Genomic DNA, 26,688 nt, shown 5'->3' with positions numbered 1-26,688 from the left:
TGTGATTAGCCGGGGTTACCCCAACCTGTGGAAGGACCACAGGAAGGGATGTGGGAGTGGAGAGGGGGCGCTCAGGAAGGGGATGGCAAACTCGGGAAAGAGGTGCTGGGGGACTCCAGGGGGTGCCTCGAGGGGAGTGAGGTGCTCAGGGGGAGGATCCTGGGAGGGCTATATGGGGGGAGGGGCTGAAGGGGTGCCCCAGAGGGGGAGTGATGCTTGGTGGGGGGATATCTCAAAGGCAGGATTCTGGGGGGCTTGGCTGAATGACCAGCTGCACCTTGCAGGCATTGGCCTTGTTGTACTGCTGACCATTGAACTTGGCACTGCTGTAAAGTAAGGAGGTGGTGACCATGGGCGGTGGTGGCATCAGGCAGAAGGCAGCCCTGCGCCCTGGTAGGCAGCAGCACTCACTCCACGCGGCATCTCAGGGGGATCCTGGGGGCCAGCATGATATGGGTTGTGGGGACCAATGTAGTAGTAGTAGCTGGGAACTTGCTGGCTGCTCCCATTGCTTGGCTCAGGGCCTCTGAACATTCTGATTGGCCCAGCAGGAGGAGTGGTGCCATTCCCATGGGTCACCGTTCTCCCTTGGTGACAGCAGCAGCAGTGACTGCCGGGGAGAAATCAGAGGGCTGGGGAGGCAGCAGAAGCCATGGTGGTGCGGAAAGCTGATGTTGCTGTGCCCCGCCCTTTTGCAAAATGGTGCGCATCCTCTGGGGGTGCACCCACCACTTTGTGCACCCCTGCCCTAAGAAATCTCTATTTAGCTGGTCTAATGATGCCGCAGAAATCCTTCAGTACTCAGTGTTTTGAGAGTCCTACAGCTATAGAAAATAGCCGAGGGAGAACAGATGCGCTGGTGTTGCAGGAGAAATGAGAAAGCATCAGAGTTTAAAAATAATTCTTGGTAGGTAAACAGATACATTTGAGAGCAGTTGCAGCCTTGTGTGAGGTTTGTGCATGAGTTTTTAGAGGTGCAGTAAACCCTCAATTTAATGGACTAATGGCGGGAAGGGGTGTCTGTTAATGCCGAAATTCCATTGAATCTGAATGGTTATACGGTATGCTGATGCTCTGACCTTCCCAGCCCACCACTCACTCCTGTCCTCCTCCCCCCTCCTCCTTTCTCCCCTTCTGCCCCATTCTTCCCCTCATGCCTTCATCTTCCAATTACCAGGAGTGGCACTGCATGCTGATCTGGCTCCTTCCACCACCCGTGGCTCTCAGCATGCTCAGCGCTGTGGCTCCTCTGGCGCCTGCAGGCCCAGCCGTCATGGTGGCTCCTCCTTATGTAGGTGGAGAGTTGAGGGGCTGGCAGACAGCACCTGTTATTTCCAGAGTCCATTAAATCGGGGTCCTTTAAATCAAGGGTTTACTGTACTGTAAGTGTGTCCAGGGCACCCAGTTTATGGAAACTGTCAATAGTGACATTTGTCCTTATGCTTCATGTCTTATCAAAAACATATCAGTACATTTTATTAGACTGACTATTGTAGTAGCCCAAGGACATTTCATTTCTCATCCATTCTTCTACTGTGTGTCATTAATAACTTGAGATAAATGGACTCAGCTAGAAGTAGTGTCTTTGTAGATATTAGAGAGGTAGCCATGCTAGTCTGTAGCTTCGAGAGCAGCAAGAAGGCTTGTGGCACCTTACAGACTAACGGATATTTTGGAGCATAAACTTTCATGGGCAAAGACCCACTTCATCAGATGCATGAGTGGGGGGAGGTGGTTTCAGAGGGGTATTTAAAGAATAGGGTCCCAGTAAAATGGAGGGCCAGAGCTGACAAGATCTATTCAGCAAGGTGGAAATGGCCCTTTATCAATAGTATGTATCAAAAGAGGAAAACAAGTCAGATCAGACAGGGGGATAGGAGCCTTTGTCAGAGTCTAATGGGGAGATCTTAACACCCAGGGCAGAGAAGCTGCCTTTGTAAGCTGCGAGCCACTCCCAGTTTCTGTTTAATCCATGGTTAATGGAGTCAAATTTGCAAATAAATTGCAGCTCAGAGATTTCTCTCTCCATTTGATTTCTGAAATTTCTTTGTTTCAGGACTGGCACCCTTAAATCTGCTACTGAGCATCCAGAAGTGTCCCCCCCACAGGCTTCTGTACATTACCATTCCTGATGTCTGATTTATGTCCATTTATTCTTTTATATAGAGACTGTCCAGTTTGGCCAATGTAAATTGCAGTGGGGCATTGGTGGCACATGATGGCATATATTATATTAGTAGATGTGCAGGTAAAGGAGCCCCTGATGATATGGTTGATGTTAAGTCCTGTGATGATGTCACTGGTGAGCAGGGTTGGCAGAGAGGACCGTTGCAGGGGCTGGTTAAATTTGACTCCATTAACCAAGGACTAAACAGAGACTAGGAGTGGCTCGCAGCTTCTCTGCCCTGGGTGTTAATATCTCCCCATTAGACTCTGACAATGGCTCATATCCCCCTGTCTGATCTGACTTGTTTTTGCCTCTTTTGATATATACTGTTGATAATAGGCCATTTCCACCTTGCTGAATCAACCTTGTCAGCTCTGGCCCTCCCTTTTACTGGGACCTTATTCTTTAAATACCCCTCTGAACCCTTCCCCCCTCCACTCATGCATCTGATGAAGCAGGTCTTTGCACATGAAAGCTTATGCTCCAAAATACGTTAGCCTATAAGGTGCCACAAGACTTCTTGCTGTTTTTGTAGATATTAGAAATGATTAAAATGCGTGGTCTGAGATGAGACACAGAGACCACTTCTCTAAAATTTCCATTAGAATGAGTGTTGTGCTGTTGGAATAAAATTCTTGGAAGGGTAATGTTCAAGAAGAAGAATTTTTTTTTCACAAGTGAAACTTTACATTGCACTTTATTATCATCATCACTTCATATTAAGAGAATACAGAGGCACAAACTTTGCAAAGAAGTGGAAAAGGGCCGTGTTTTTGTGACGCTCTTAAACAAAATATGCGTTTAAAATTGTAGCTGAGGTTTGTTTATGAACTAATGGAACAATATGGGCATAGTCATTTATCATTTTTATATTGTGCCCTAAACACACTACAATATTTTTATAAGCAAATTCTCATTTTAACACACAACACAAACACCTCCTAGACAAAGCTTGCAAAGACCTCTTCCATCCAGCATAACCCTCTTTGAGTCAATACTTACGAACTCCTCTTGCACATTTCACTATGCCTACCCAGAAAAAAAAAGTGAGACATACAGGTCTGTTTACATGTCCTAAAGCTTCCTATGTGAAATCATTGCAGACCACTGAGTGAACTTACCCAAAAACATTAAATCAAAAGAAAAAAGCAGTCATATAGCACTCTAAAGACTAACAAAATAATTCATTAGGTGATGAGCTTTGAGCTTTCTTCAGATGATCGAAGAAGTGGGGTCTGTCCCACCAAAGCTCATCACCTAATGAATTATTTTGTTAGTCTTTAAAGTGCTACACGACTGCTTTTTTTGCTTTGATAGAGACATAGCTGTGATAGTCTGTATTCTGTCACTATAAAAACAGTAGTAGTAGTAGTAGTAGCATTCTTAAGTCTACGTACACTATGGATCGCACCCTTCGTAGCTCCGTTTGGCATCCTCATTTGCAGCTTCGGCCCACACGAGAGTGACAGTCCTTGCTGCATCTGTTGCACATGTAATGAGTGTCTGGCAGGTCCTTGCTGTGCTTTCTGTGGGCTCGCTTCTCCTTTGCTAGCTGTCTGATCCTCAGCTCACCCTTCTGAAGGCCCTTGTATAGTTCCTGCCTCCATCTGCTGCGATCGTCTGCCAGCTCCTCCCAGCTGTCTGGCTTGATGTCTACTTCCCTGAGGTCTCTCTTGCAAACAGCTTTGTAGCGCAGTTGGGGGCGTAGCGCAGGAGGTCTTCTGCCGGAGGCAAGCTCGCCGTACAGGATGTCTTTTGGGATCCTTCCATCATTCATCCTGTGGATGTGGCCAAGCCAGCGGAGCCGCCGCTGCCTGAGGAGGGTGTGCATAGTTGGGATTCCAGCTTGCTCAAGGACGGTAGTGTTGGACACTCTGTCCTTCCACGATATTCCAAGGATGCATCTGAGGCAGCGCAAGTGGAAGACGTTCAGCCTCTTTTCCTGGCGGGCGTACAGGGTCCAAGTCTCGCTGCTGTAAAGGAGGGTGCTGAGGATGCAGGCTCTGTAGACTTGCATTTTGGTGTGAGTGTACAGCTTGTTGTTATTCCACACTCTCTCACTGAGTCTGGACAGAGTTGTGGCTGCTTTACCGATCCTCCTATTTAGCTCAGTCTCCAAGGAGAGGGTCCAGTGATGGTGGACCCGAGGTAAACGAACTCATGGACTACCTCTAATGTATAGTTGTCAATGCTGATTGATGGAGAATCAGCAACGTCCTGAGCAAGTACATTTGTCTTCTTTAGGCTGATGGAGAGCCCAAAGTCCTTGCATGCTTTGGAGAACCGATCCAGCAGCTTCTGAAGCTGGTCTTCTGTGTGTGACACGACAGCAGCGTCATCTGCGAACAGCATCTCTCTGATGAGGACTTCCCGCACCTTAGATTTAGCTTTCAGCCTTGCAAGATTAAACAGTTTCCCGTCAGATCTTGTGTGCAAAAAGATGCCCTTTGTTGAAGATCCAAAGGCATGTTTAAGGAGGAGTGCGAAGAAGATCCCGAACAATGTCGGAGCAAGGACGCATCCTTGTTTGACGCTGCTCCTGATGCTGAAAGACATAATGAAAAACGTTAAATGTCTGTTAAAGGGATTACTTAAGGTTGTTCTCAAGGAACTTAGTAAATTACATACTTAACAAAAACGTATTTGATTGTGCTCTTCAGAGTTGTAGGGCTTGTCAGTAGAGTAAGAAGTTACAGGACTGTAGGCATATATATATATTTTTTCTTGCCATCTATTACTTCCTGATGGAAAGCGGAGTCTCCACCTTGGCTTTGGAGGCCTTTTTGCTGCCATGCATTAGAGCTGATGTAGTTCTATTGTTCTGAAGGACAGACTATGGAGGTGCTGGGAGAGGGCCACAAGAAGTACCATGGGCTTGTGGACACGCCAGTTTTGACTGTGTGCTGTTCCTAGCTCTGCTACTGCCCTCTTGTGTGGCTTTGGGCAAGTAATTTCCTCTTTCTTTGCTTCCCATCCTGCATCATCAATCTTGTCTGTTTAAATAGTCCATTCTCTGAGAGCCATGCAGTGTGTTACTGTGTTTGTTGGGTGCCTGGAACAAAGTGGCCCAGATTTTGGGGCCTGTAGGAGCTTCTGTAGCGCCACTACTGATAACGACAGGAGAGTGTAGGGAATGAGAGAGATGTAGCTATAGGCTTGCAAAATTATTAAAGCATGTGGAACCACTGACCAAAATCTCAGTGCTCTGCAATACTATGCTCTAGATCTATTCTAGAGGCTGTGCTGAAAGGCTGGTCCATATTTTGGCTGCAAGTTAGTGGAACAATTACACACAACCTGTGTATGAACTTTTAACTTTATTTCAGGCTGGGATGAGAATTTGGCCTCTGTAGGTTTTACTCTAAGGCTACAGTAACTTTTGTAATTTGCTTGAGTGAAATCACAGTAGGATATTCTGCACGTGGACACATTTCAAATTAAGAAGTAAGAAAAAATGTGAATTAAACAAGATTTCAGTTTAGTTCCAGTTTGTGTGTAGACATGTCCTGAATATGCTCTGAGGTTGTCTGTAGAAATTTATGGGCTACACAGTCTGTCTGTCTCCTATAGCCCACCATGCCTTGGAAAACACCCACCCACCCCTGAGCACAGACCATTTTCAGCTGGTGAATGTTGGGAATATAACTGTGTGGTGTCAGCTTAATGGCTGGTGGTGGTGGCCTTCCATTATTCCACTCACATTATTTAAAACACCAAAGTAATCATGGAATGTTTCTCTCCAGCAATCACTAGCCTATTAATAGGTTGCTTTCAACATGCGCTCTATGGTATGTTCTGCTAATTGGTCACCTCAGAAATCCATATAACATTGTGTATTATGTAATCGTGATTGGAGATTACTTCTTTTGACTAAAGAACAGCTGAGCAGCAAAGCGGTGTTCTCTATGTTTACCCTGTCCTTCAGCAGTGCAATCTCTCATAACTCATAGGATTAAGATGTAAAAACAGAAAGTTTGGTTGACCTAATCTAGGAGTTAAGAAAAAGACCTTATTGTCACTGAACACGTCTTTTTGAAACGCACTACTTGACTATATTTAGTTTTGCATGGAAAAGACACAACGCATGACCACAGCAATGTTCTTAGTGATTTATAACTTTTTATTTATGAACCAGGTTACGTTAAACATGTCCCATCTTTACTTACCTGCTAGAGGAAGTGGAAATAAAAAAAAAATTCAACTTAATTTATAGCTGACTATCACTTGTTATAGTAAAGAAACTAACCCTCGCTGAAGAGTAGGCCGTTTTAGGGTTTTTTTTGTTTTTGTTTTGTAAATTCCCCTTTCACTCTAAATCTGAAGTTGCTAGTGGTGTAAGAAATTGAGTAAAACCACAAACCTTTTATGAAAGGAAGCAAATATACATGCTGTTTGACTCACATCACAAACATTTATGTGCCTCAAATATGAAAGCCACACATGAAAAATTAAAAACTTTCGCGTCTGATCATAATTATTCACTCACCTAATTGGTTGCATTTCCCACTATTGTGTGTTAGTGCTTAACCACCAATACACATTTTTACCAGCTTGTTCAGTCTCTAGCACTTTGTAATTAGGTAAAGTTTCATTCAAACCAATCTGAATGTTTAAAAACACATCCTTATCAGTGTCAAGTATCAGAGGGGTAGCCATGTTAGTCTGGATCTGTAACAGCAACGAAGGGTCCCGTGGCACCTTATAGACTAACAGAAAAGTGTTGAGCATGAGCTTTGTTGAGCAAAGACTCACTTAAGAGTCTTTGCTCAAGAAAGCTCATGCTCAACACTTTTCTGTTAGTCTATAAGGTGCCACTGGACCCTTGGTTGCTGTTACTTATCCTTATCAGTGCTGAACTGGTTGGCAGAAGTGCGGTCCTTGAGAATGTTAGCAAACATTCAGTTCAACAGTCACATCTTGTCATTTTACTTCTAATATTTAATGCAACAAAATGCGATACAAATATTTCTTTATAGATTTGGAGTAGAGAGTTGCACTTTCTTTTTTAACACTTAAAATTGAAGAAATGAAAGGAGGATTACATTTTAGCTTTTCTTCCTGTTTTGCAGACAACCTGTCACCTTTGTGCTTGGGATCAATTATGTTGGCAAGTAATGGAAAGTTTCCATAACTCTTCTGAATCGTGTTTTAGTTTTTGTCCGTGTGATGCTCTATTTTTTCATTAGATCAAGACTGTTTTCCATTGAGGCAGACACAGGCTTTGTTCACACAGAAAATGAAAGTAGTTTAAACCAATGCAAACCTGTGTGTGGATATTCTTCATTTTAGAGTGGTTTATTTCATGTTTGAGTGGGAACAGGTTTAAGCTAAACCAGAATAACGACTTCTAAAGTGGAATGTGTATCCATATAAGTATGTGCAACACATTTAAATTCACACTTTAAATTAAACTATTGCAGTTCTCTGTGTAGACAAGTCCAGAGTGATGTGTGTCCCCTCTTGGTAATCTGTCAAGTCCTTCTGAAATGCCTTGTACAGTAATTGATATAGAATATTAGCATCTGTCATAGACTCCTTGGTAAGCTTAATAATACATTTTTTTCTTTTTATCTCTCCCCAAACTGGTGGGTGAAGTAAACCCAAACATTCAGTTTTGGTAGTGAAATTGAACGTTTTGTTGGCTACAAAATTTACAATTTTTCATTTACTTTTGACTTGGTTATGATATTTTTTCATTTTTTTTAAAAAAAAAAAACTGAGCTAATTTAAAAAAAAAACAAATCATTTCATTTTGAAAGTATTAGTGCAACATGAATTTTTTTTAACTCTTCTCTGTTTTGCCCGAACCATTCACCAAATTCAATACAAACAAATTTTTATCAACCCAAAATTAAATTTTTGGCACATAGTATAGTTGTCTGAAAAATTTCACTAAGCTTTAGTCCCAGTATCTATAAAATATGTGCTGTCTTAATCAAAATGCTCCTCAGGGAAAAATATTCTGAATAGTCTTTAAACAATGCTCTTTTCTTCTTATTAGAAAGTTAGACACTTAGTTATGCTTTGGAATTTAGAGGATGAGCCTTAGCTTCTCCCCTTATTATAATGCATAACCCCTCTGTTATGACATATTTGCAGGGAGGGATACCGCACTGGTTAGAGCACTGGGTTTGTAAACCCAGGGTTGTGAGCTCAATCCTTGAGGGGGCCTTTCAAGGGTCTGGGGCAGGCTAGATTTAAAAAAAAGTTGTGGATGGGGAAAGGTCCTGTTGTTAAGTGCAGGGGGCTGGACTGGCCTCTTGAGGTCCCTTCAGCTCTATGAGATATGATATATTTCTAAATAGAGTTTGTTGAAAAAATGTGCTGCATTTGAAGCTCTCATATGGGGGAAGGAGAAGGGAAACGTCCAATGGAACATAGCCCAACGTGTACAGATGGGATTAGAAAGGCAATTATCAGTAGCACTGTGGTGATGGAGTATACAAGGTTTAAGGTTAAACTACAACACTAATACAGGTTGTACCTCCCTTGTTCAGCACCCTCGGGACCTGACTGGTCCTGAACGAGGGGATTTGTTGGACTGTGGGGGGAGTCAGGCCTCCTGGCTGCCCTGTGGGGAGGCCCCCGGTTTGGTGGCTGGGCTCCTCTCTTGGCCACTGAAGGCTCCCTTACCCCAGCCTGCATGGGGGCTCTTCTCCTGCTGGGCTGCCGGACAGAGCTCACCCCAGGGCTTCCAGCAGGGCTTCATGCCCCCACAGGACTCCCCGACCCAGCTCCTCACCGCGGAGCTGCCTGTGGGGCTCTGTGCCCCAGCTAGTTTCCCTGACCCGGCTTCTCTCTGCAGGGCTCCTTGCCCCAGCTGGGCTTCCCCCTCCCAGGCTGGGGCCCCTGTTGCTGTGGGGCTGCCAGCAGAGTCCATCTTCCCCTTCCCCCCGGCTCCCTGGCACGTGGTTGCAGGGCTCCCTGCTGCCATGGGGCTGCCAGCAGCATCCATGCCCCAGCCAGTTCCTTGTCATGGGGCTGCCGAGCTGCCAGGCTCCCTCACCCTGGCTGGGTTCCTCATTGCTGTGGTAGGGCTGTCGATAGGGTCTGTGCCCCTCCAGGCTCCCTGGCTGTGGGGCTTCAGGGCGCCCTATCCAGGCTCCCCACTGCCATGAGGCTGCTTGCAGGGCTCCATGTCCTAGCAGGGCTCCCCAACCCTGCTTCCTGCCCCAGGGCCAGCCCTGGGGCTCCTCAGAGCAGGCCGCCAGCTGGGCTCCCTGCTGCCAGCTGGGCTCCTCTGCAACTCAGCTTCTGGAGTTCTGTACTCCAGGTGCTCTCTGGTCCAGCAACAGCTGTGGTCCTGCCCGAATGAGGGATGTTGCTGGATGAGAGAGTTAAATCTCTCTCGTCCAGCAACATCCATAATCTGCCATGATTTTAGTTAGCTGGATGACCACTCATCCTGGGTGTGGCCAAGTTTCCCTTGTCTTGTCCTCATAAAGTTGTTTTTACAGCCACCAGTCCTGGCTCTCTGTGTTCTGTGCTGTTATTTAGCTGTGATTTACCCTAAATGTCTTCCCAGTAAGCAGCGGAAGTGTTGGTAGTGTGCTAAAAATGTTGACCTCCCGTGGTCTGGCAGTTGGCTTGTTCAGCCACGGTCAGGTCCCGAGGGTGATGGACTAGAGAGGTTTGGCCTGTACTTCAACTAATTACATGTCTGTGAGTATTGTTTAATGGAGCTTACTGAAAATACTTTTATGTAAGTAGCAGTTGGAAACATTTGTGTCAAATGCAATTTTAAATTTGCATTTCAGGCTAGAAATATAGATTATACACCAAATAACCTTAAATTGTGTACGTTCTCTTACATGAAATTCAAGCAGAGTGCATATACTCTGTGAAGACAGTTGAACTGAAAAGTTGACTTTTTGGACTGTAACTAAAGTTATGACACAAGATTTATATTTTGCAAATATCTCCGTTCTCTCTCTCTCTCTTTCTCTCTCTCCATTTTAAAGACTGTAATCCACACTTTAGTTGACAGTTAAAATAAACGATGCCTTGCAGAGAAATTATACTGGGTTATTATGTTAACACAACTAGGATAACTGTACAAGAACACTGTGTGCTCATGACTCCAAATTGCAGTAGGTTACTTGTGCACTGTGTTCATTTAAAATGGTGTTTTGTCCTTTTGCTGTTCGAGGCATTAGGAACATAATTTTATATTTTTGTGACTTACAAGCAAAAACTGCAATTGACAGAAGAAAATGAGGTCAGCATTGAGTGAGTGTTTTAGGCAGCTTTTGCTGAGCCTGTAAATTTCCTGTGGGTCTCTTTGAGAATGTGGCAGAACAAAAATGCTTTCAGAACTCTAGATTTGCTTTAAGGTCCTATTGATTTAATATTTCTTTCACTTTTATTTTAATTTGGGAGCCCCTTGCCTATGGTCCTATAGAAAGGCAGTTGCTGTGGCATTTATCTGAGAAGGCTGAAAAAAAGAGGGCACGTCTCAAAACAATTACTTTAGTTTTACTCTAAACTGTGGATTGCTTTAGCAGCTTGGTGCATGTGACAAATTCGTGAGTGAGAAGAGGGGCTGCCTTGCCCTGCGTAAGGTGGCTAAGGCAGTTTTAACAGCTGGGTCAGCAGCACCAGTCACAGTACGATCGCTGGCTTCTCCTGCAGCAGCTAAAATAAAGGGTTCCTGCCCCCACTCCTCTGCTGTGATCTGATGACTGTGGCACCAGATGCTCTTTAATCTTTATTGCTGCTGCATAGTCCAAATAAAGGAAAAAAAATAAATAAATCCTTGCTGACAGGAGAACAAAATGAAGCAATCTTTTCAATGGGTTGCAGTACAGAGAGGGCATGTGAGTAGAGATGCAGCAGCATGTGAACTTTTAAGACGGATTACCCATTGCGGTTTTTTTTTCCTTCTGTTTTTGTAAACGTGAGCTGTAGCAGCATAGCGCTGGACTCCAAATCTGGCCTGTTACAGGTTGCAGGTCAGGGATGGCAAGCCATTGGAGCACAGCTGCCAAAAAACTAAATTGGTGGTGGTGGAATGCCAACCTCAATGGTGCATCGGTTATCTTGTTCTCTTTTCCTAGTTGCTGGTCTCTTCCTCCCCCCCTTCTCCCTCTTCTGCCTTGCTGATTTTGTATCTTCAGCTTCAGAGGGAAGAGAAGGGCATGTTGTATTTCCTGTGTCTTGTCAGGCATGTCATTAGAGTGCATGCCAGCAGAATTTGCATAGTGAACTGTAGGTCTGTCCTTTCTCTTGCCCTGAAATTTGGCTCTTCTTCCTGTCCTTCCTGAGTTGCACATGGGCGTGAAGCTTAAGGAATAGATAAATGCACTGCATGCTGTTCAATAGCATGACTTTCTTTTAGGCATTATTGAAAGTCTTAAAAATATTAAACTGATCTCACTCCATCTTTCTGCCTGAATGATGCCCTGTCTTCGTGGTGAGGAGATGGGACTATAGCAGTCTCTTTTTCACTGTGATAAGTAGTGTCAGATGACACTTTTTGTGGGGCATCCACCAACTTGATTCATTGTATGAAAAGGCAACTCCTTCTCTGGGCTATCCATTGCTTTCTGCTGCAGAAAAGCCTGGATAGTGTTAAATTGCCAGGTGTCATTCACTTGTTCTTAGAGCTGAGAATATACACAGGTAGTCTATAAACAGACTTCTACCTTTCTTTAAAAAAAAAAAGTAACTTTCAGACTGTTGATCTATTTTTATCTTAATTTGAAGAGGTCTCTTTTAACAGAATTTAAATCTGCATTAGGCTTTTTTAGTGGTCTCTCTGGGTTTGGCAGTCTCTTTTCTTGTAAAAGTCCTTTTGACGGTTTTTCAGCTTCTTATGGCTTTTCAGCTCTTAGAACAAGTTCCAAACCTAGATTTCAAATCTGAGATTAATTTGGACATGGCAAATGCACTTGGCTCAACCCCGAACACTTTTAAAGTTATCAAGAATAACTTCTCTTTCAAGGATTGTTAACTAACATTAATTTTTGTATTCGGACAAGTAAGTACTTGGAATGACACTATCCTTGCATGTTATGCAGATGAAAGTATGCTTTTAGCAAAGCTAATCCTTGGCATGGTTTCCTTTAATAAATGAAAATCACTATTAAAAAAACAGTCTCACTGAGTGTCATATTTTTAAATGTATGTAACTCCCTTTGATTTAAAACTGAAGACCAGTCATCTTAAACTGTACAATATACAACATTGATTTAAATTGTATTGAGATGCACTCTCCAGCTCACCATACATGTAGGCTTACAAGGGTAGTTTGAATTTTCTGATACAGTGTAATCTGTAACTACCAAAACAAAAAAGCAGTCAAGTAGCACTTTAAAGACTAACAAAATAATTTATTTGTTGATGAGCTATCGTGGGACAGACCCACTTCTTCAGGAAAAAGTGGGTCTATCCCATGATAGTTCATCACCCAGTCTTTAAAGTGCTACTTGACTGCTTTTTTTTTTGATTAGAATACAGACTAACACGTGTGTCTCTCTCTCTCCCTCTCTCTCTCTCTCTCTCTCTCTCTCTCTGTCACTAATCTGTAACTGTATGTGAAGTATTCTGAAAAATTCCATTGCAATTGTTTTCTTCTGTGCTAGCTACAACTGAAGGTAAAGATATATTTAATTAAACTATGCACTTGAGCTGACTGTTGGACGTCACTTGTAACGTTGGCAGTAGAGGATTCCAATGACCAGTCAAAAACATCTGAAATAAAACCATTGTTAAGTTAGTCCTCTCTTCTGATTTATTCTAAGGGTATGTCTACATTATGCTGGAGATTGACCCGGCAGGGGTTGATCCACTGGGTATCAATTTATCGCGCGTCATTGAAGATGCAATAAATTTATCTCTGAGCTTCCTCCCATTGACACCCATACTCCAGCAAAACAAGAAGAGTAGCTGGTGTCAATGTGAGAGCTGCCCCCATTGACCTTACCACGTAGACAACGCTGCTGTAGGTATGTTGACCTCAGCTGTGCAATTTGCATAGCTGAAGCAACCCAACGGTAAAGGTAAGCATAGACAAGGCCTAAAATTCTGTATTTTGGTTTCCATCCTCCTCATTCAGAGTGGTGCTTGCTCTTTCACACTGCACTGCTTCAATGATATGTTAAATCTCTGCTGTATTTCGTTATGTCCGTGGGAGGATTTATATCTTTTTGCAGATTCAGCTCCGTAGCAAACTGATGCAATGTTCCTAGGTTCAGCTGCAAAAAACATAAGCTATGCTAGCTGTGTTTTACCATCCCAGTACAAAGGTGCTCATACGGGTTATACAAAATGTTTATACTATATCTGTAGTATGACAAACATACATATAAAACTATCTGTAATCGCTGAGATTTTGAGATAATTTGGAACAAATGCTGTCTCTTTCAATTGACTTTTCAGAAGAGTTAACATTTCTTTTGGTTTCAGCCTGTTTGTCCACAGAAATGTTTGTGGTTGTGACAATAATGAGTTTCAAATCCTTCTTTCCCCATGTAGCACAAGAGAGGAATAATACAGTTTCTGATAGATGATTCTAATCAGTGTTTTGATAATTTATGAAATAAAAACTGCAAATGGAGGATTGCTTTGGCTGATGGCTTTTCTTGTTTTGGTGACTTTTTTCATATCATCTTGTTAAAAATTATTGCCTAAAATTAGGCTTCTAAATAAGTAGTCTGAAAATAAGTGTGGGTTTATGAGTATAAATAACCTTTCCTATTTTTTAAAAAAATCATGTTCAGATTGTTTCTCAATTTACTGTACATGAGATTTTAATTCTCAGTCTTTTCTTCCTGAATCTGTAACTCCTGTATGCTTATGCTTCTTTTTTAAAGCGATAGCTGGTTTTAGACAGGTGATGTTTTGACCTCTGTTCAGTTATTCAGGGCCTCGATAATCATAGGTACTCTGTGAAGCAGTACGTAAAGTTCCAATAACTTTCAGATATACCCAGCAGTATGTTTTTTTTTCTTGAATTTGAAATTCCAACTTTCATTATTTGTCTGAAGAAAAGTTGATATCAGAGTTATGTATAAAATTGTTAATAGTCTATTTTGAATTAAACATTAAGTGCCCACCCCTCCTGTTTCAAAGAGAGCCTCAGTTTTCAGTGAACACAGTCTTGAGCCCTCAAGTCATTCAGAGTCTCTGTTGCAATTTACTCAATATAACTCTTGGCATTGCTTGAAAATTAGGCCCAAATAACCTTTTGGAGATGCTTGCTGCTAGTAGTGGAGGAAGAAATTGTGTTCTTTAGCATTTCAGCAACGACATTTTTGATTGTCCCTTGTTTTCATCTGTTCCTTATTATTTTTCAGGCAAGAGATTGAAATGTTCAAGCAGCACTCTAGTGTATTAATGCTCTCTCTTCTTCAAGAAGAGAGCAGTCAAACAAACCCAGCAGTAGTTGCATGGCAGAGAAGTTGGAGTTTTATCAATTCTTGTGAGTTTATTTTTTGGTTTGCTTGTTTCCAGGTTCAAGAGGACTGTGGCAGGGTGGGGCCAGGAGATGGGAGGCAGGAGTAAAAGAGAGCTGAGACAGAGCTGGCAACTAGAGGAGGAACAGCTGAGGAGTAGGCTGCCCTAAATCAATCAGGGCCAGCTGATCCTACTCAGGGGCTACCTTTATAAGCTCTTCTCCACGCAGGGCAAGGGGAAGGTGGTGAAAGAGAGTTTCGGAGGCAAGTGAGGAGAAGGAAGGAGACTGGGAGAAACAGTTGGGGCTACGACAGAGAAGAGCCTCAGCAACCCAGGGAGGGCCTGGAGCCTCACCAGAGACTTGGAGGAGCTGGTCAGCTGAAGGAGCCAAACTAAGGAGGAGACCAGCTGCCACAACTACCACTCAAGGAAGGGGATACCAGGGAGAAGCGTCTGGGGGAAGTGGCCCAGGGAGAGAGGCTGCAGGGGCCAGGGTGAAGTAAGTCAGCACTCCCAGGTAGCGGCTGTCCAGGGTCCCTGGGCCGGAACCCGGAGCAAGTGGGTGGGGACTGGGTTCCCCCACAGACTGCCCCCTTCCCCAGCAAGGGTAACGTGGTACATACGGTGGGGCTAGTGGACTAAACAGAGGGCCTGGGGCCCAGGAATGAGACTGACCACACCACAAGGACCAATTATAATTGCCATGAAAGATTTCATTCCTTAGTGAAATGTTCTGTCTGTGTGTGTATATTTATATATGTCATAAACATTACAAGAATAAAAATTGCTTTACAATGTCTTAACTTATAGACTATAGTCATTGTCATGAGTGGCTCTTTCCCTTCCTTTACGGCTAAACCAACAGCATTAGCATTGGGCTTTGAATTTTTTTCTGCTAATAAATCCTTACAAAACAACTCGGAGCAAGATGAGTAATGCTCACTTAAAAAAACAAAAATGGAGATATCTTTCCTTAGGTGAGCCCAAGTCACTAAAGAAACTGTATTCTGAAAGAGTTGCCAAAACACTTGCAAAGAAGTTGGGTCTATAGTCAAAATCATGCCGTCGCAGCATATTGTGAATGCTGGCTGGCTACTCTGTCATGGCCCATGGTCAAATAACAAGAAATTGTTATGTTGCCTCTAGGTTCTTAACAGAGCGTTTTGAAAGGAGTCTGATTATGTCATTTAATAATAAAGCAAGTTTATCAGATTACACCAAGCAAATATTTAAAGCAATATGTTTTCTTGATGAGTGTAACAGGTGCGCGCACACATGTAGCTCTTTAACTAGAAAATACTGCAGTTTTGGCCATTAACAAACAATTGACTCAAGTAGGGGTAACTCCTAGGCTGCTTTAGGGTTTCAGTGAGAATTTTAAATGCATGAGATTTAGTTTATTTTGACTAGTAACTTGGCTAAATATCTTCAACCAGGCTTGACTGGTCTTATTTGGTCCTTATGCCGTTTTTTTTGCTCTCGACAATATATACTGTAAACATGAACACACTACTTATATGTCATAAACAGCATTGTGTGGATGAGGAATTCTTAAACTTTCCTGGTACACACTGTCTTAATAGCTTTTTGTGACCCATTTCCCCTTCCCATCACAATTGTGTGTCTTATGTCCTTTCCCATTTGCAGTAAAATCTCCTTTTAACATGTAACTTAAGACCTTGACATCAAGAGGGATCAATATATACTTTTTTGTTTTAGTCCTTCTTTGCTGCAGAATTGTCTTTCAGTGGCTTCTGTATATTTCTTGACTTCCTAGCAAGTCATAAATAATCAGTTTTGTTAATAATGTGTTTCGTATTGTTAGCCTTAAGGGTTAAAAAAGATCTTGTGTCAGGCCCCCCTAAAGATAAGCGTTGAAAATTGGGGCTGCTGTTTATTTGTCATCTTGGTCTTTTTGTTTGTAGGGATGTTTTTGTTTCCTTTAGTGAATACTTGGTCCATGTTTTTGCTGCAGAAATTGGGGCCCAAACATTTTCTGAATGAAAGCTGAGATTTTTTTTTTTTGTTTAATCACTCCAGTCCAGGAGCTAAGGGCTTGAACAAAAACAAAACCATGCAAACCTAAATAACATGAGACTTGCAGCACAATTTTGAGTTGGCAACACAAGTCTTTCTTTTGTAATGCCTTCTTCTGAGTTTTCAAAGTAGCAAATTGTAATATCCAACTCTCTACTTATCACAATGTAGTCCTAGAGCTGGTGTTTTATTGAGTATGTGATCACCATGTTTTTCTACAGTAATAAAACTATGGGAGCTTACAGGCTTTTGGAGTAGGGAGTTCCCTTTGTGCTCTAACCATCATAATTGGGATGTGCAGAATCACGTGGATATTTGTGTAAAATTTAATAATAATTTAATATTAAACTTTGAAATCAGAAAAATGCTGACTTCTGAGATAGCAACTCTTGCAGAGGCTGAAAACATAAGACCAATAATACCAGATAGTTTTTTATCTAGAAGTACAACCAGCAAGCTATTGCTTAAAAGCAAGCCTCTAAATAACAATTAGATAACTGTTTAGCCCACAGGTCAGCAACCTTTCCAAGGTGGAGTGCCAACATGTGACCTTTTGACCTCTGTGCGGTCGAATACGGGTGATTAGTTTAAGTCACTAATAGTCCTACTTACAACAGCTCTAGTAATAATGAAATTAAGATGCAGAGCTTTACTGTTTTGTCTTTGAATCTCCATCCAGTGAGTTTTTTACATATCTAAAAATATCCGGGATTTTAATACAGGTGGAACTTCTCTTATCCTGGATACTCTGGTCTGGCGACATCCCTCTTCCAATGGGACAATGGATGTTGCTGGACCAGAGAGCTCCAGCTGTGGATGGCGCAGCAGAGCCCTGCTGGTGGCAGGGAGCTGTGCTAGCAGCCCGCTCTGGGGAACCCCATGGGCAGCCTCGTTATTAGGAGTCCAGCAGGGGTTGGGGGGCCCCAAGGTGGGGAGCCCAGTCCCAGTCATGAGCCCCTCGGCTGGGAACCAGCTGCAGTGGGGAGCCTTGCCAGCATCCCCTTAGCCACAGGGACCCCAGCTGGGGCCAGGGAGCCTCACTGGCAGTGCCATAGCCACAAGGACCCCAAGCCAGGGTATCTTGCCAGCAGCCACACAGCCCCAAGCCTGGGCCGGGGAAACCTCAGCTGGACCAGAGGAGACTGCAACACAGGAGTCGGGAGATGGCAGCCTGCAGGTCCCAGCTGGGATGGGAGAGACCAGTGGGGTCAGGTCCAGGAGCTGGCTGGGACACAAGAGTCCTGCTGGCAGCCCCAGGGACTGCGGCTGGGCCAGAGCAGACAGCAGTGTAGGGTCAGGGAGCCAGCTGAGGCAGTGAACCCCACTGGCAGCTCCCCACAATCCTGCTGCCCTGCCCATAGCCACCCACCGCAAACCCCTCTGTCCTACAGGCAGCCCCCCAGCTACTGCCAGCAACACCCACACCCTGCTGTCAGTCCCCCAGTTGCCCCCCACCCCAAAACCCTCCACCCTACCCTTTCCCTGCCCTGCCCTCAGTGACTGACTTGAGGCTCACACGGAGCAGGCAGGAGGGTTGGTGGAGGCGCAGGTGCTGGGCGTGCTCCTCTGCCAGGGTGGGGCTGGCCCGTCCCACTCTGCTCCCCCCAACCCCCATGGGAGAAGGCAGGCTGGAGCTGAACTCCCCAGCATGCCGCTGTAAAGTGGCTACATGCCAACTGTGGCACGCCTTCTGGGAGTTTCCAACCCCTGGTCTGCCTGTTTTGAGCCGGGTGTGATTTCGTAATGGCTAGAATTTTACATGTGTTCTGAAAGCTACACTAATTTAATTACCTTTATTCTTCCGAAAGAGTTCTGCAAGGTCTATTCACCTTTCATAGCAAGATCAGTACAAATATCTAGATAGAAAGCATTTTTCTTTGGCTCTGAAATGAATCTGGCGTCTTTTTAAGTTGATTCCGTACTTGCTTTTTATCAAAACTTAGTTGAGTATAACTTCATGTATTTGTTGAGGCAGTCCCTGGGATTTTATATTTTTAGATCAGCCAATGCTACTATCCCTCCAAGAAACTTGACATATGAAACTTAACCAAATTGCAAATGCATTACATGAATAATAATGTGGGATTTTCTCTTTCAGCCCTTTTTCCAGCTCGTAAAATTACGGAAACTTGGACTCAGTGATAATGAAATTCAGCGGCTTCCTCCAGAAATAGCAAACTTTATGCAGCTGGTGGAACTTGACTTGTCTCGAAACGGTAAGCTAGACTAATGAGACTTTTTTGGTTCTCCACTATCTATTGTGCACAGCAGAACTTCAGAGTTGCAAATACCTCATGAATAGAGATTGTTCTTAACACTGGACAGAATGTTATGATGTGTTCTTCAAAAAGCTTACAATTGGCTATGGATTTAATACAGCTTTTAAATTTTTTTATGCAGAAGAAAACTGCTTTTAACCTTCTTAACTTTAATAAAACAAGCACAGAAGCAGTTTCCTTACCTTGTTGAATCTTTTTTAAAAACTTTCCTCTTTTTTTAAATGTAATTTTATATTTAACACAGTAGTTTGTCCTCTGCTTCTGCCTGATTCCTGATTGTATAGTTTGGGTCCAAATGAGGTACGTGGTTGACAGGTCAGTTTCTAACTCTGAGGTTCTGCTATACTGTCGTTCTCAAAACTGTAAATTATCTGAGCTCTTTGCCTGGCTCTGAAGCTTTTGAACACGTGGAATGTGCTTCTAGGTAAAACGTGAAATTTTCTAGGTTGGGTGTGCCATGCTTCAGTGCTAAAGGGAGCCAGTCATGGACCTATAGTGCTAATTTCCTCTACCCCTTCCTTTCTGAAAGATTGAACATCGTTGACAGAAGGAATAAATATGTACATATGTCCCGTTTTGCTTTGCGTGTGTCTGCTTGGTGAAGTTTTCAAGCACAGTTTCTAAATGTATAACCAGAAGGTAGAGATGAAAACAAAATGTGTGGGAGAAGGCCCACAGATGGGCAAAGGCAATGCCCTGGCTACATGTCCATTCTCTTCCTTCGTTCTCCCTGAAATCTGAAGTTTGCTGTTCCTTGCTGCAAGTAAAACTTATGCTCCAGGGAGCAGCGTTTTCTTGTTGAGCTCTAATGCGTGCTTCAAGTACTGCCGCTTCAACTTTTCTAAGCTTTGGGAGAGTAAAATTGGTGTCATTTGTCAGCTTTGTGGCATGGTGAACACTTGTTAATCATGGGAAAATGAAAAGATGGCTCTGCAGGCCCCAAAACAGTAGCTTTCTGCACTGAAGGGTGAGGAACACGAAATCATTGTTGAGAAAGCATGGTGTCGTCGTTTCCAAGCCAGCAGATAATGGGAGTACTGCAGAAACCATGCACTAAGCTCCTGGCAGAGGAGTCACACATGTTGGTCATGCGTCTGGTTTAGTGAAGAACAGGGGACGGTTAAGTGGAGAGGCAGTCATGTCTATCTGCAGTGTGGCTTTAATGTGTGCTCAAGAAAATCGCCATGTTTTGGGTTGGGGAAGGATGACAAAAATGTAACTCTATATAGAGGTGAAAAGAAACGCAATGGCTAAAGGAGCGAAGCTAAACTTTAAGGAAAGTTGTATTAATTTCCATTTGTAGAGGCACCCAGCTTCCTCCACTTCCTCACATATCTGCCTAAACGTTCACTCCTGGTTTTGAAGGTGGTGAGTGGTGATAGTCCTACCTAACACCTTCTCTGGACATTCAGTATGAAGTGCAGCCCCTGACCCGCAAAAGAATGACTGTAAGGTTCCCACTGTACTATATAATTTCATGCATATTCACAAAGCTCTGTAGGAACAAATACCTGCTCAGCCGCACAGCCTGTAATTGCATTGTAAAAATGGTGTATGTCTGTGTTAATGTCTTTGGAATTAAGGCGGTAGCAACACTCTAATTCCAAAGGAAACAGTACTTTGACTCAGCATTGTTTTTGCTCCACAAATAAATAACTGCAAAGGAACTGATGGAGCCAGAGCCATTGAACCTTAAGCAGCTTTACTTCCCTTGAAAGTTGGCATGAGAGTTCAACTGGAACAAAAATGGGTGGTGTGAATGAATATTTGTGTGTGTGTTTGTGTGTCTGGGGTGTGAAGGTCTGGTTATAAAATGCTTCCTTGTGCAATAACTTCTGAAGTGATGACTTGGACTGAAGTAGTTTGCAGGAAGTAATTTCTCTTGTATATTCAAGGTCCAATCTTAATCATTCATTTTATTACCCAGAATGACTGGCTTTACTGTCTCTAATTTAGTCCAGTTGTATGAATTGTTCACAACTTAGTTGATTTTTGTCAGTTTAAAAAAAAAAAAACCCTCGTATGGATTCTCTTACAATATTCTAAATATACATCTGTTCTGTGGGGTTCCCACTTCTGTTCTTCAGAACAGCTTTATTCAGGAGAGAGTCGCAATGTACTTAAGGCTCCTCCTACACAGTGACTACCTGTTCATCAGTCTTTGCTATTTATATACTCAGCAAAAACTGGTATGCTCATTTGTGTTTCTTTCAGATTTAGAAAAAACAGCTCTGCTTGTCAGAAGAGAACAAGTGCATGATTAGGAAGGTGGGGCAGTGACCTCTTAACAGTATGCAGAAGAGATAGTTGTTCTGTTCTTGTTTTAGCTTTTTCCTTAGTGTACTAGTTGCTTTAATTTCTGACCATCCTGGTTTCTTCAGAGGCAGAATACAAGTTGGACCCCTCTAAATCCAGTACACTCTCTCATCCGGCATGATTTTAGTTAGTCAGACAACTGCATATGCTGGGTGTGGCCAAGTTTCGTTTGATCCCATAAAGTTTTTGTACAGCCACCAGTCCTGGCTCTAGTCTGTGCTGTGTAGCGGTAATTTCTTGCTAAATGGCTCTGAAGCACCAAGTAAGCAGTGGAAGTGTTGGTAATGCTGCTAGACAATATTGACCACCTGTGGTTTGGCAAATTCTCTTGTTCAGCACCGGTCGGGTCCTGAGGGTACTGGACTAGAGAGGTTCAACCTGTAAGGGCTGTCTCTACTACACTGGGGATTGATGCTGCAGTGATTGATCCACCAGCTGTTGTTTTATTGCATCTGTTTAGATGTGATAAATTCATCTCTGAGCGCTCTCCCATCATTGCTTATACTCCACCAGGACTCAAAGAGTGCCTGGCGTCGATGGTAGAATAGCCTCTGCCGACATTATCGCACACAAGACGCCACAGTAAGCATGTCAACTTCGGCTACTCTACTTGCATAGCTGGAGTCACGTAGAACAGATCGACACCAGGGGTTAGTGCAGATGAGGGCTAATACCAGTTCATTAAATTTTAGTTACCAACAGTGGCTTCCGTGTCTGACTGTTCTCCACAGATAAAATGGGTGTAGGCTGAATGTTCCCTCACAGGATGTAGTGAAGGATGAAAGCTTCCATCTTTCTCCTGTCATAGAACTAATGTTTCTTCCTTTCTCCCCACCCTTCAAATGATGAGCTGAGGGAGAGTTTATGTAGGTCACTATCAACTGTATAGACTATAGAATAAGATTGCAAATAAAAAAGAGGTGTCTAAAGAGCCAGTGTTGCCCCCACCTCCTGCAGCAACGCATATCACTTGCATTGTATTGTAAGTGCCAAGATATAAATGAATTGCTATATGCAGGCAACGCTTTATCATGCTGTTGGCAGAGTGAGTCTCTCTCTCATTTTGGCATGAAGGGAGGAATGCTACTCAGTGGAAGCTTTGTCAGGGATGATGGATGGCCATTCCCTGCTGCCTTTGATGCTTGTGCTTTATTGCTCCTCTGAAGGGGGAAGCTCAAGCCCCTATGTGTCTGCCACCCATGTGCCTGATCTCTTAACTCCATGAGCACCATACCAAGTTTTCTTGATCCGTTGAACATCTTACCTTCACCATTGAGGTATCAGCAGTAGAGAAGGAGGAATAATAATAAAACTCCAACAAAAGACCCATTCAGTGCTTCAGAAATGATATTTATACAAGCTTAATCATCATGGCACGTGGGACTGGGAACATGTAGAATGAAGCTAATGTGAACTCAATGCACTGTACTTCTGAATGACCACATCCCCACAGGGGTCTTAAAGGTACATCTTAAACCACTGCTGCAGTGCAACTTCAGAACTGCAGCTGTGCCTCTGTAGTGCTTCATTGTGAACACGTCCTATTCCAGTGGGAGGGATTTTCCTGCCAGCATAGGCAATCCACCTCCCTGGTGGCAGGAGCTAGGTGGATGGATGTATGAACAAAACCATTGTTGCCCACCCCCTTTTTTTATATATATATAAACTGATAGTGGGAGCAAGATCACACACCCTGTGCAGTGAAGCCAGGGCACTGTGGAACTGGTGTACTGGACACAGTGTCATCATATCAGCCTGGTATCCCTCAGGATGTCAAACCACCACAGCAAGTGCAATGAGCAGAGAATTCTCTCAGAACCCAGAGCGTGAGCTAAACAACATGGTCCTGCAGAGCATAGTGAAACCTTGGGGTCACCCATACATAAACCTCTTCGTGACATCTCTGAATTACAAATGCACACTCTTCTGGTTGAGAGCAGGCTTGGGGTTTTAATCCCTGCCTTTTCCCATCAAAGGCAATGGGCCTGTGCTATATTTGTTTTTTTCCCCCCATCATCCTGCTACAAAGAGTGGTACACAGACTGAGAGACAAGGCTAAAGTCATCTTGATAGCTGCAGCATGGCCCAGACAAACTAAGCTCTCTGGTTGAGGATGGTGGTATGTGCACCACACACTCTTCCAGGTCTGCTGAAATTGCTGTTGCACGATGTTGAACAGGTTTTTCACCCAAACCTGGGGGGAGGGATAACTTAGTGGTTTGAGCATTGGCTTGCTAAACCCAGGGTTGTGAGCTCAATCCTTGAGAAGGCCATTTTAGGGATTGTGGCAAATAGATGTCAGGGATGGTGCTTGGTCCAGGGGACCTCCCAAGTTCCCTTCCAGTTCTAGGAGATGTGTATCTCCATTATAATAATATTATTATTATTAATTTTTATTATAAACCTGGATGGGCTTCACATGAGAACATGGCTTCTACCTAGTTCTATCACAATAAACTGACCTGCTTGACAGATATATTATTGGACAGTAGAGGTACAGATGTACACAATACTTCATAAATAGAGAAGTACATAAATACATTTGCTGCAAAAACAGATTGTCCCTGGGCTGTTACTGCCCCATTACCAATGACTTTAGAATGCATGCTGTAACCCAAGAATTTTGGCCTATCCCTCATCTCACTTATAGCATACTACCTTCCACTAGAAAGTGAACCCTCACCGGGAAAAGTGTCCTAAAGAAAAAGGGAGAAATCTGTATTCCCCCATCTCCCAAAACTTTCTTGCAGATATCAGAGACATTTATCCTAAAATAAGAGTACCTGCCCCACCCTGGGATTTGAACTTGCCAGTATGCTGCCTTACCAGGGCCCCATTAGCAAATTGCTAACACATCTATCAATCTGTTGTTCTTCATTGGTATCATAGGTGCCTGATGAGTGGGAAAGTTAAGGACCCTCGTGGCACACCCACTGTATACAGGGTGAGCGTCCTCCCTTAGCATAAATACGAGGAACTTAGGCGGGTGTTGGGGGGAAGTGTCCTGGCCAAAATGGGACAGATGGTCGCCTCAGGTCAGGCAGTGGCTGCCTCGTGGGAGCTGCCACCCTACTGGGCTGGAGAGACGTGCTCTCTGGCTCCAAGGGGCATCTCCTGCCTGCCCCGTGCCTTGAGGTGCTGGAAATGGCCCTGAGGTCACCCCATGCTGGTGCTCCTTTTGGCTCCCTGGAGTCATGGAGATCCGGGAAAGGGGCAGCAGTCTGCTAGTGCTTCTCCTACCTCCTCCACCCATGGGGAGCCAGGCGCAGCAGAGCCAGTCTGGTTCCCGGCTCCCGCGAGCAGTAGGTTGCTGGGAGCCAGGTGCAGCCGCCTGGGTCTGGCTCCGGCTCCCAGCTTCCCCAAGTGGTGTGGAGCTAGGCGGCAGCTGTGCCAGTGTACTCTTGGCTCCCATGAGCTGCTGGGAGCCAGGCGGCAGCCGTACCATTGTGGCTCCCCAAGCTGTGGGGAACCAGGTGGAAGCTGTGCCCATGCGCTCCCAGAAGCCGTGCAAATACGGGGCAATTAGCTCCTTTGTTAAAATAAAATGGGATGCCTTCAAGGTGCCTGAAATATGGGGCTGTCCCACTCAAAATGGGATGGATGGTCACCCCAACCATATATCATCTTTTTCAGGGCAAAGTCACCCTAAGATGTTGTTATAAATTTTTTACCTCCAATTACCCTCCTCTTTCCACTTGAACCAACAAATCCATCTTTCCTTGTTCTTCCCCAATCTGTATGGGGGCAGAGGACTCAATATTCCACATTGAATATGAGAGACACACCAGCATGCTACCTTGAGACAACTAAGACCTTCAGAAAGTCATTGAAACTTTTTCTTCAATTTCAGAACAATCTGAAGTTTCCTCATTTTCCAAGCAGAAACTAGACAGGATTTGTGCATGTCCTCCTAGTGGTACTAAAGGAGGACACACAAGCCCCCAACAGGGATCTGAACCCACTCCACCAGGTCTTTATCAACCTCAGTAGCTTTTTTCCACATGAACATCTGTAAAGTGGCCACCTGGACATTTGCACACATGTTCAGAAAACACTATGCAATCAGAGCTTAAGTTTGGGTAATTTGGTAGGAGTTACTGTTTTATTATCAATAGTAACAGAGAAGTAGCTGTGTTAGTCTGTATTCTAACAAAACTATTTTGTTAGTCTTTAAAGTGCTACATGACTGCTGGTTATTTTATTATCAGTGGCCCAATGCAACTCCAAAGCCCCTTCCATTTACGGAGGCAGTACTCAATGGTCACCTGAAGTGGGGCACCCACAGTGACGCTGCTCAAAGTAGAAGAGAAGTTTACTCACCTTGTACAGCAACGAAGGGTCCTGTGGAACCCTGTAGACTAACAGAAAAGTTTTGAGCATGAGCTTTCGTGAGCACAGCCTCACTTAATCAGATGCCGGTCTTGGAAATCAGCAGGGCCAGGTATAAATAAGCCAGAGCAGGGGTGGGGATAACAAGGTTAGCTCAGTCAGCAAGCATGAGGCTTACTACCAGCAGTTGATCTGGAGGTGTGAACATCAAGGGAAGGGAAGCTGCTTTTGTATTTAGCCAGCCATTCACAGTACAGTACCTTGTACAGTAACTGAGGTACTTTGAGATGGTTGTCCTGTGGATGCTCCACTACCTGCCCTTTTCCTCTCTACTTGGGAGTTCAATTTCTAGATTCTCTGGTGGAGAAGACACTTGAGAGGGTGTGGTTGTGTGGTGCTAGCCAGATGCCAGCAATGACATGAAGTTGGTAGAGGAGGTGCCTGACTCAGATGAATGCTGCTAGTGAATACTCTGGTCAAAGGCAGAGGGATACAGTCACCTGAAGTGGAACATCCGCTGGGACAGCATCTGAAAGAATCTCAGTTACTGCACAGGGTGAGTAACTGTCACGTACTTTTGGCTCAATTCTGCCAACTGTTAGAATGACCTATTTATTATTTGTGTGTATTGTTAAATGGCTTTTTGTCTGAGAACAGTTTGTTAAAAACAGGATCTGGAATTCAGCCTAGACTTGATTTGCAGATGCCCTCTCTAAAAAGTGAATAGGAAAGCATGAGAGTGGTGGTGCTTTCTCAGATAATTAGGAAACGCTGGTTTCTACACATTTAGATTCACTCAAACTCTCTTGTACTGGCATTAATGTAAGAACAGGTGCAGGTCCTATAGCTTCTTAACATCACTCTTCGTTTGTCAGTATGGAAGCAGGGGGTGGGGGTGGGGGTCGGGGTCGCTTTCTTTTGTACATAGCTTTACTTCTTCTCCAGGCCTTATGGCACTGGGGACGGGGAAAGAGACTTGAGTAAACTATGTAAGTAGCATTAATTCACATTATGTCTCGTTTACTTGCACACTTGTCACTAGTTATCCCATTGTAAGGCTGTGTCTGCATGTGGATCTTATGGACATATTCCCACCACTGCCATCCCCAGCTCTTCTTTAAAATGTGGAGTGAGTCAGAGATGTGAATATCAAAGAACAGGTGA

General features: G+C 43.8%; 1 protein-coding gene across 1 annotated transcript in view; it reads left to right on the top strand.

The window, feature by feature from the left end:
- LRRC1 (leucine rich repeat containing 1) overlaps positions 1–26,688 on the top strand; it is a 99,953-nt gene that overhangs the window by 6,123 nt on the left and 67,142 nt on the right. Inside the window, exon 2 of the mRNA XM_074991163.1 lies at positions 18,699–18,816. Coding sequence (XP_074847264.1) covers positions 18,699–18,816 — 118 coding nt within the window. The remainder of the gene's footprint in view (positions 1–18,698; positions 18,817–26,688) is intronic.

The sequence above is a fragment of the Carettochelys insculpta genome, chromosome 3, assembly GCF_033958435.1.
Source record: "Carettochelys insculpta isolate YL-2023 chromosome 3, ASM3395843v1, whole genome shotgun sequence".
NCBI classification, from domain to species: Eukaryota; Metazoa; Chordata; order Testudines; family Carettochelyidae; genus Carettochelys; species Carettochelys insculpta.
This window is presented reverse-complemented; position numbering and strand designations above follow the sequence as displayed.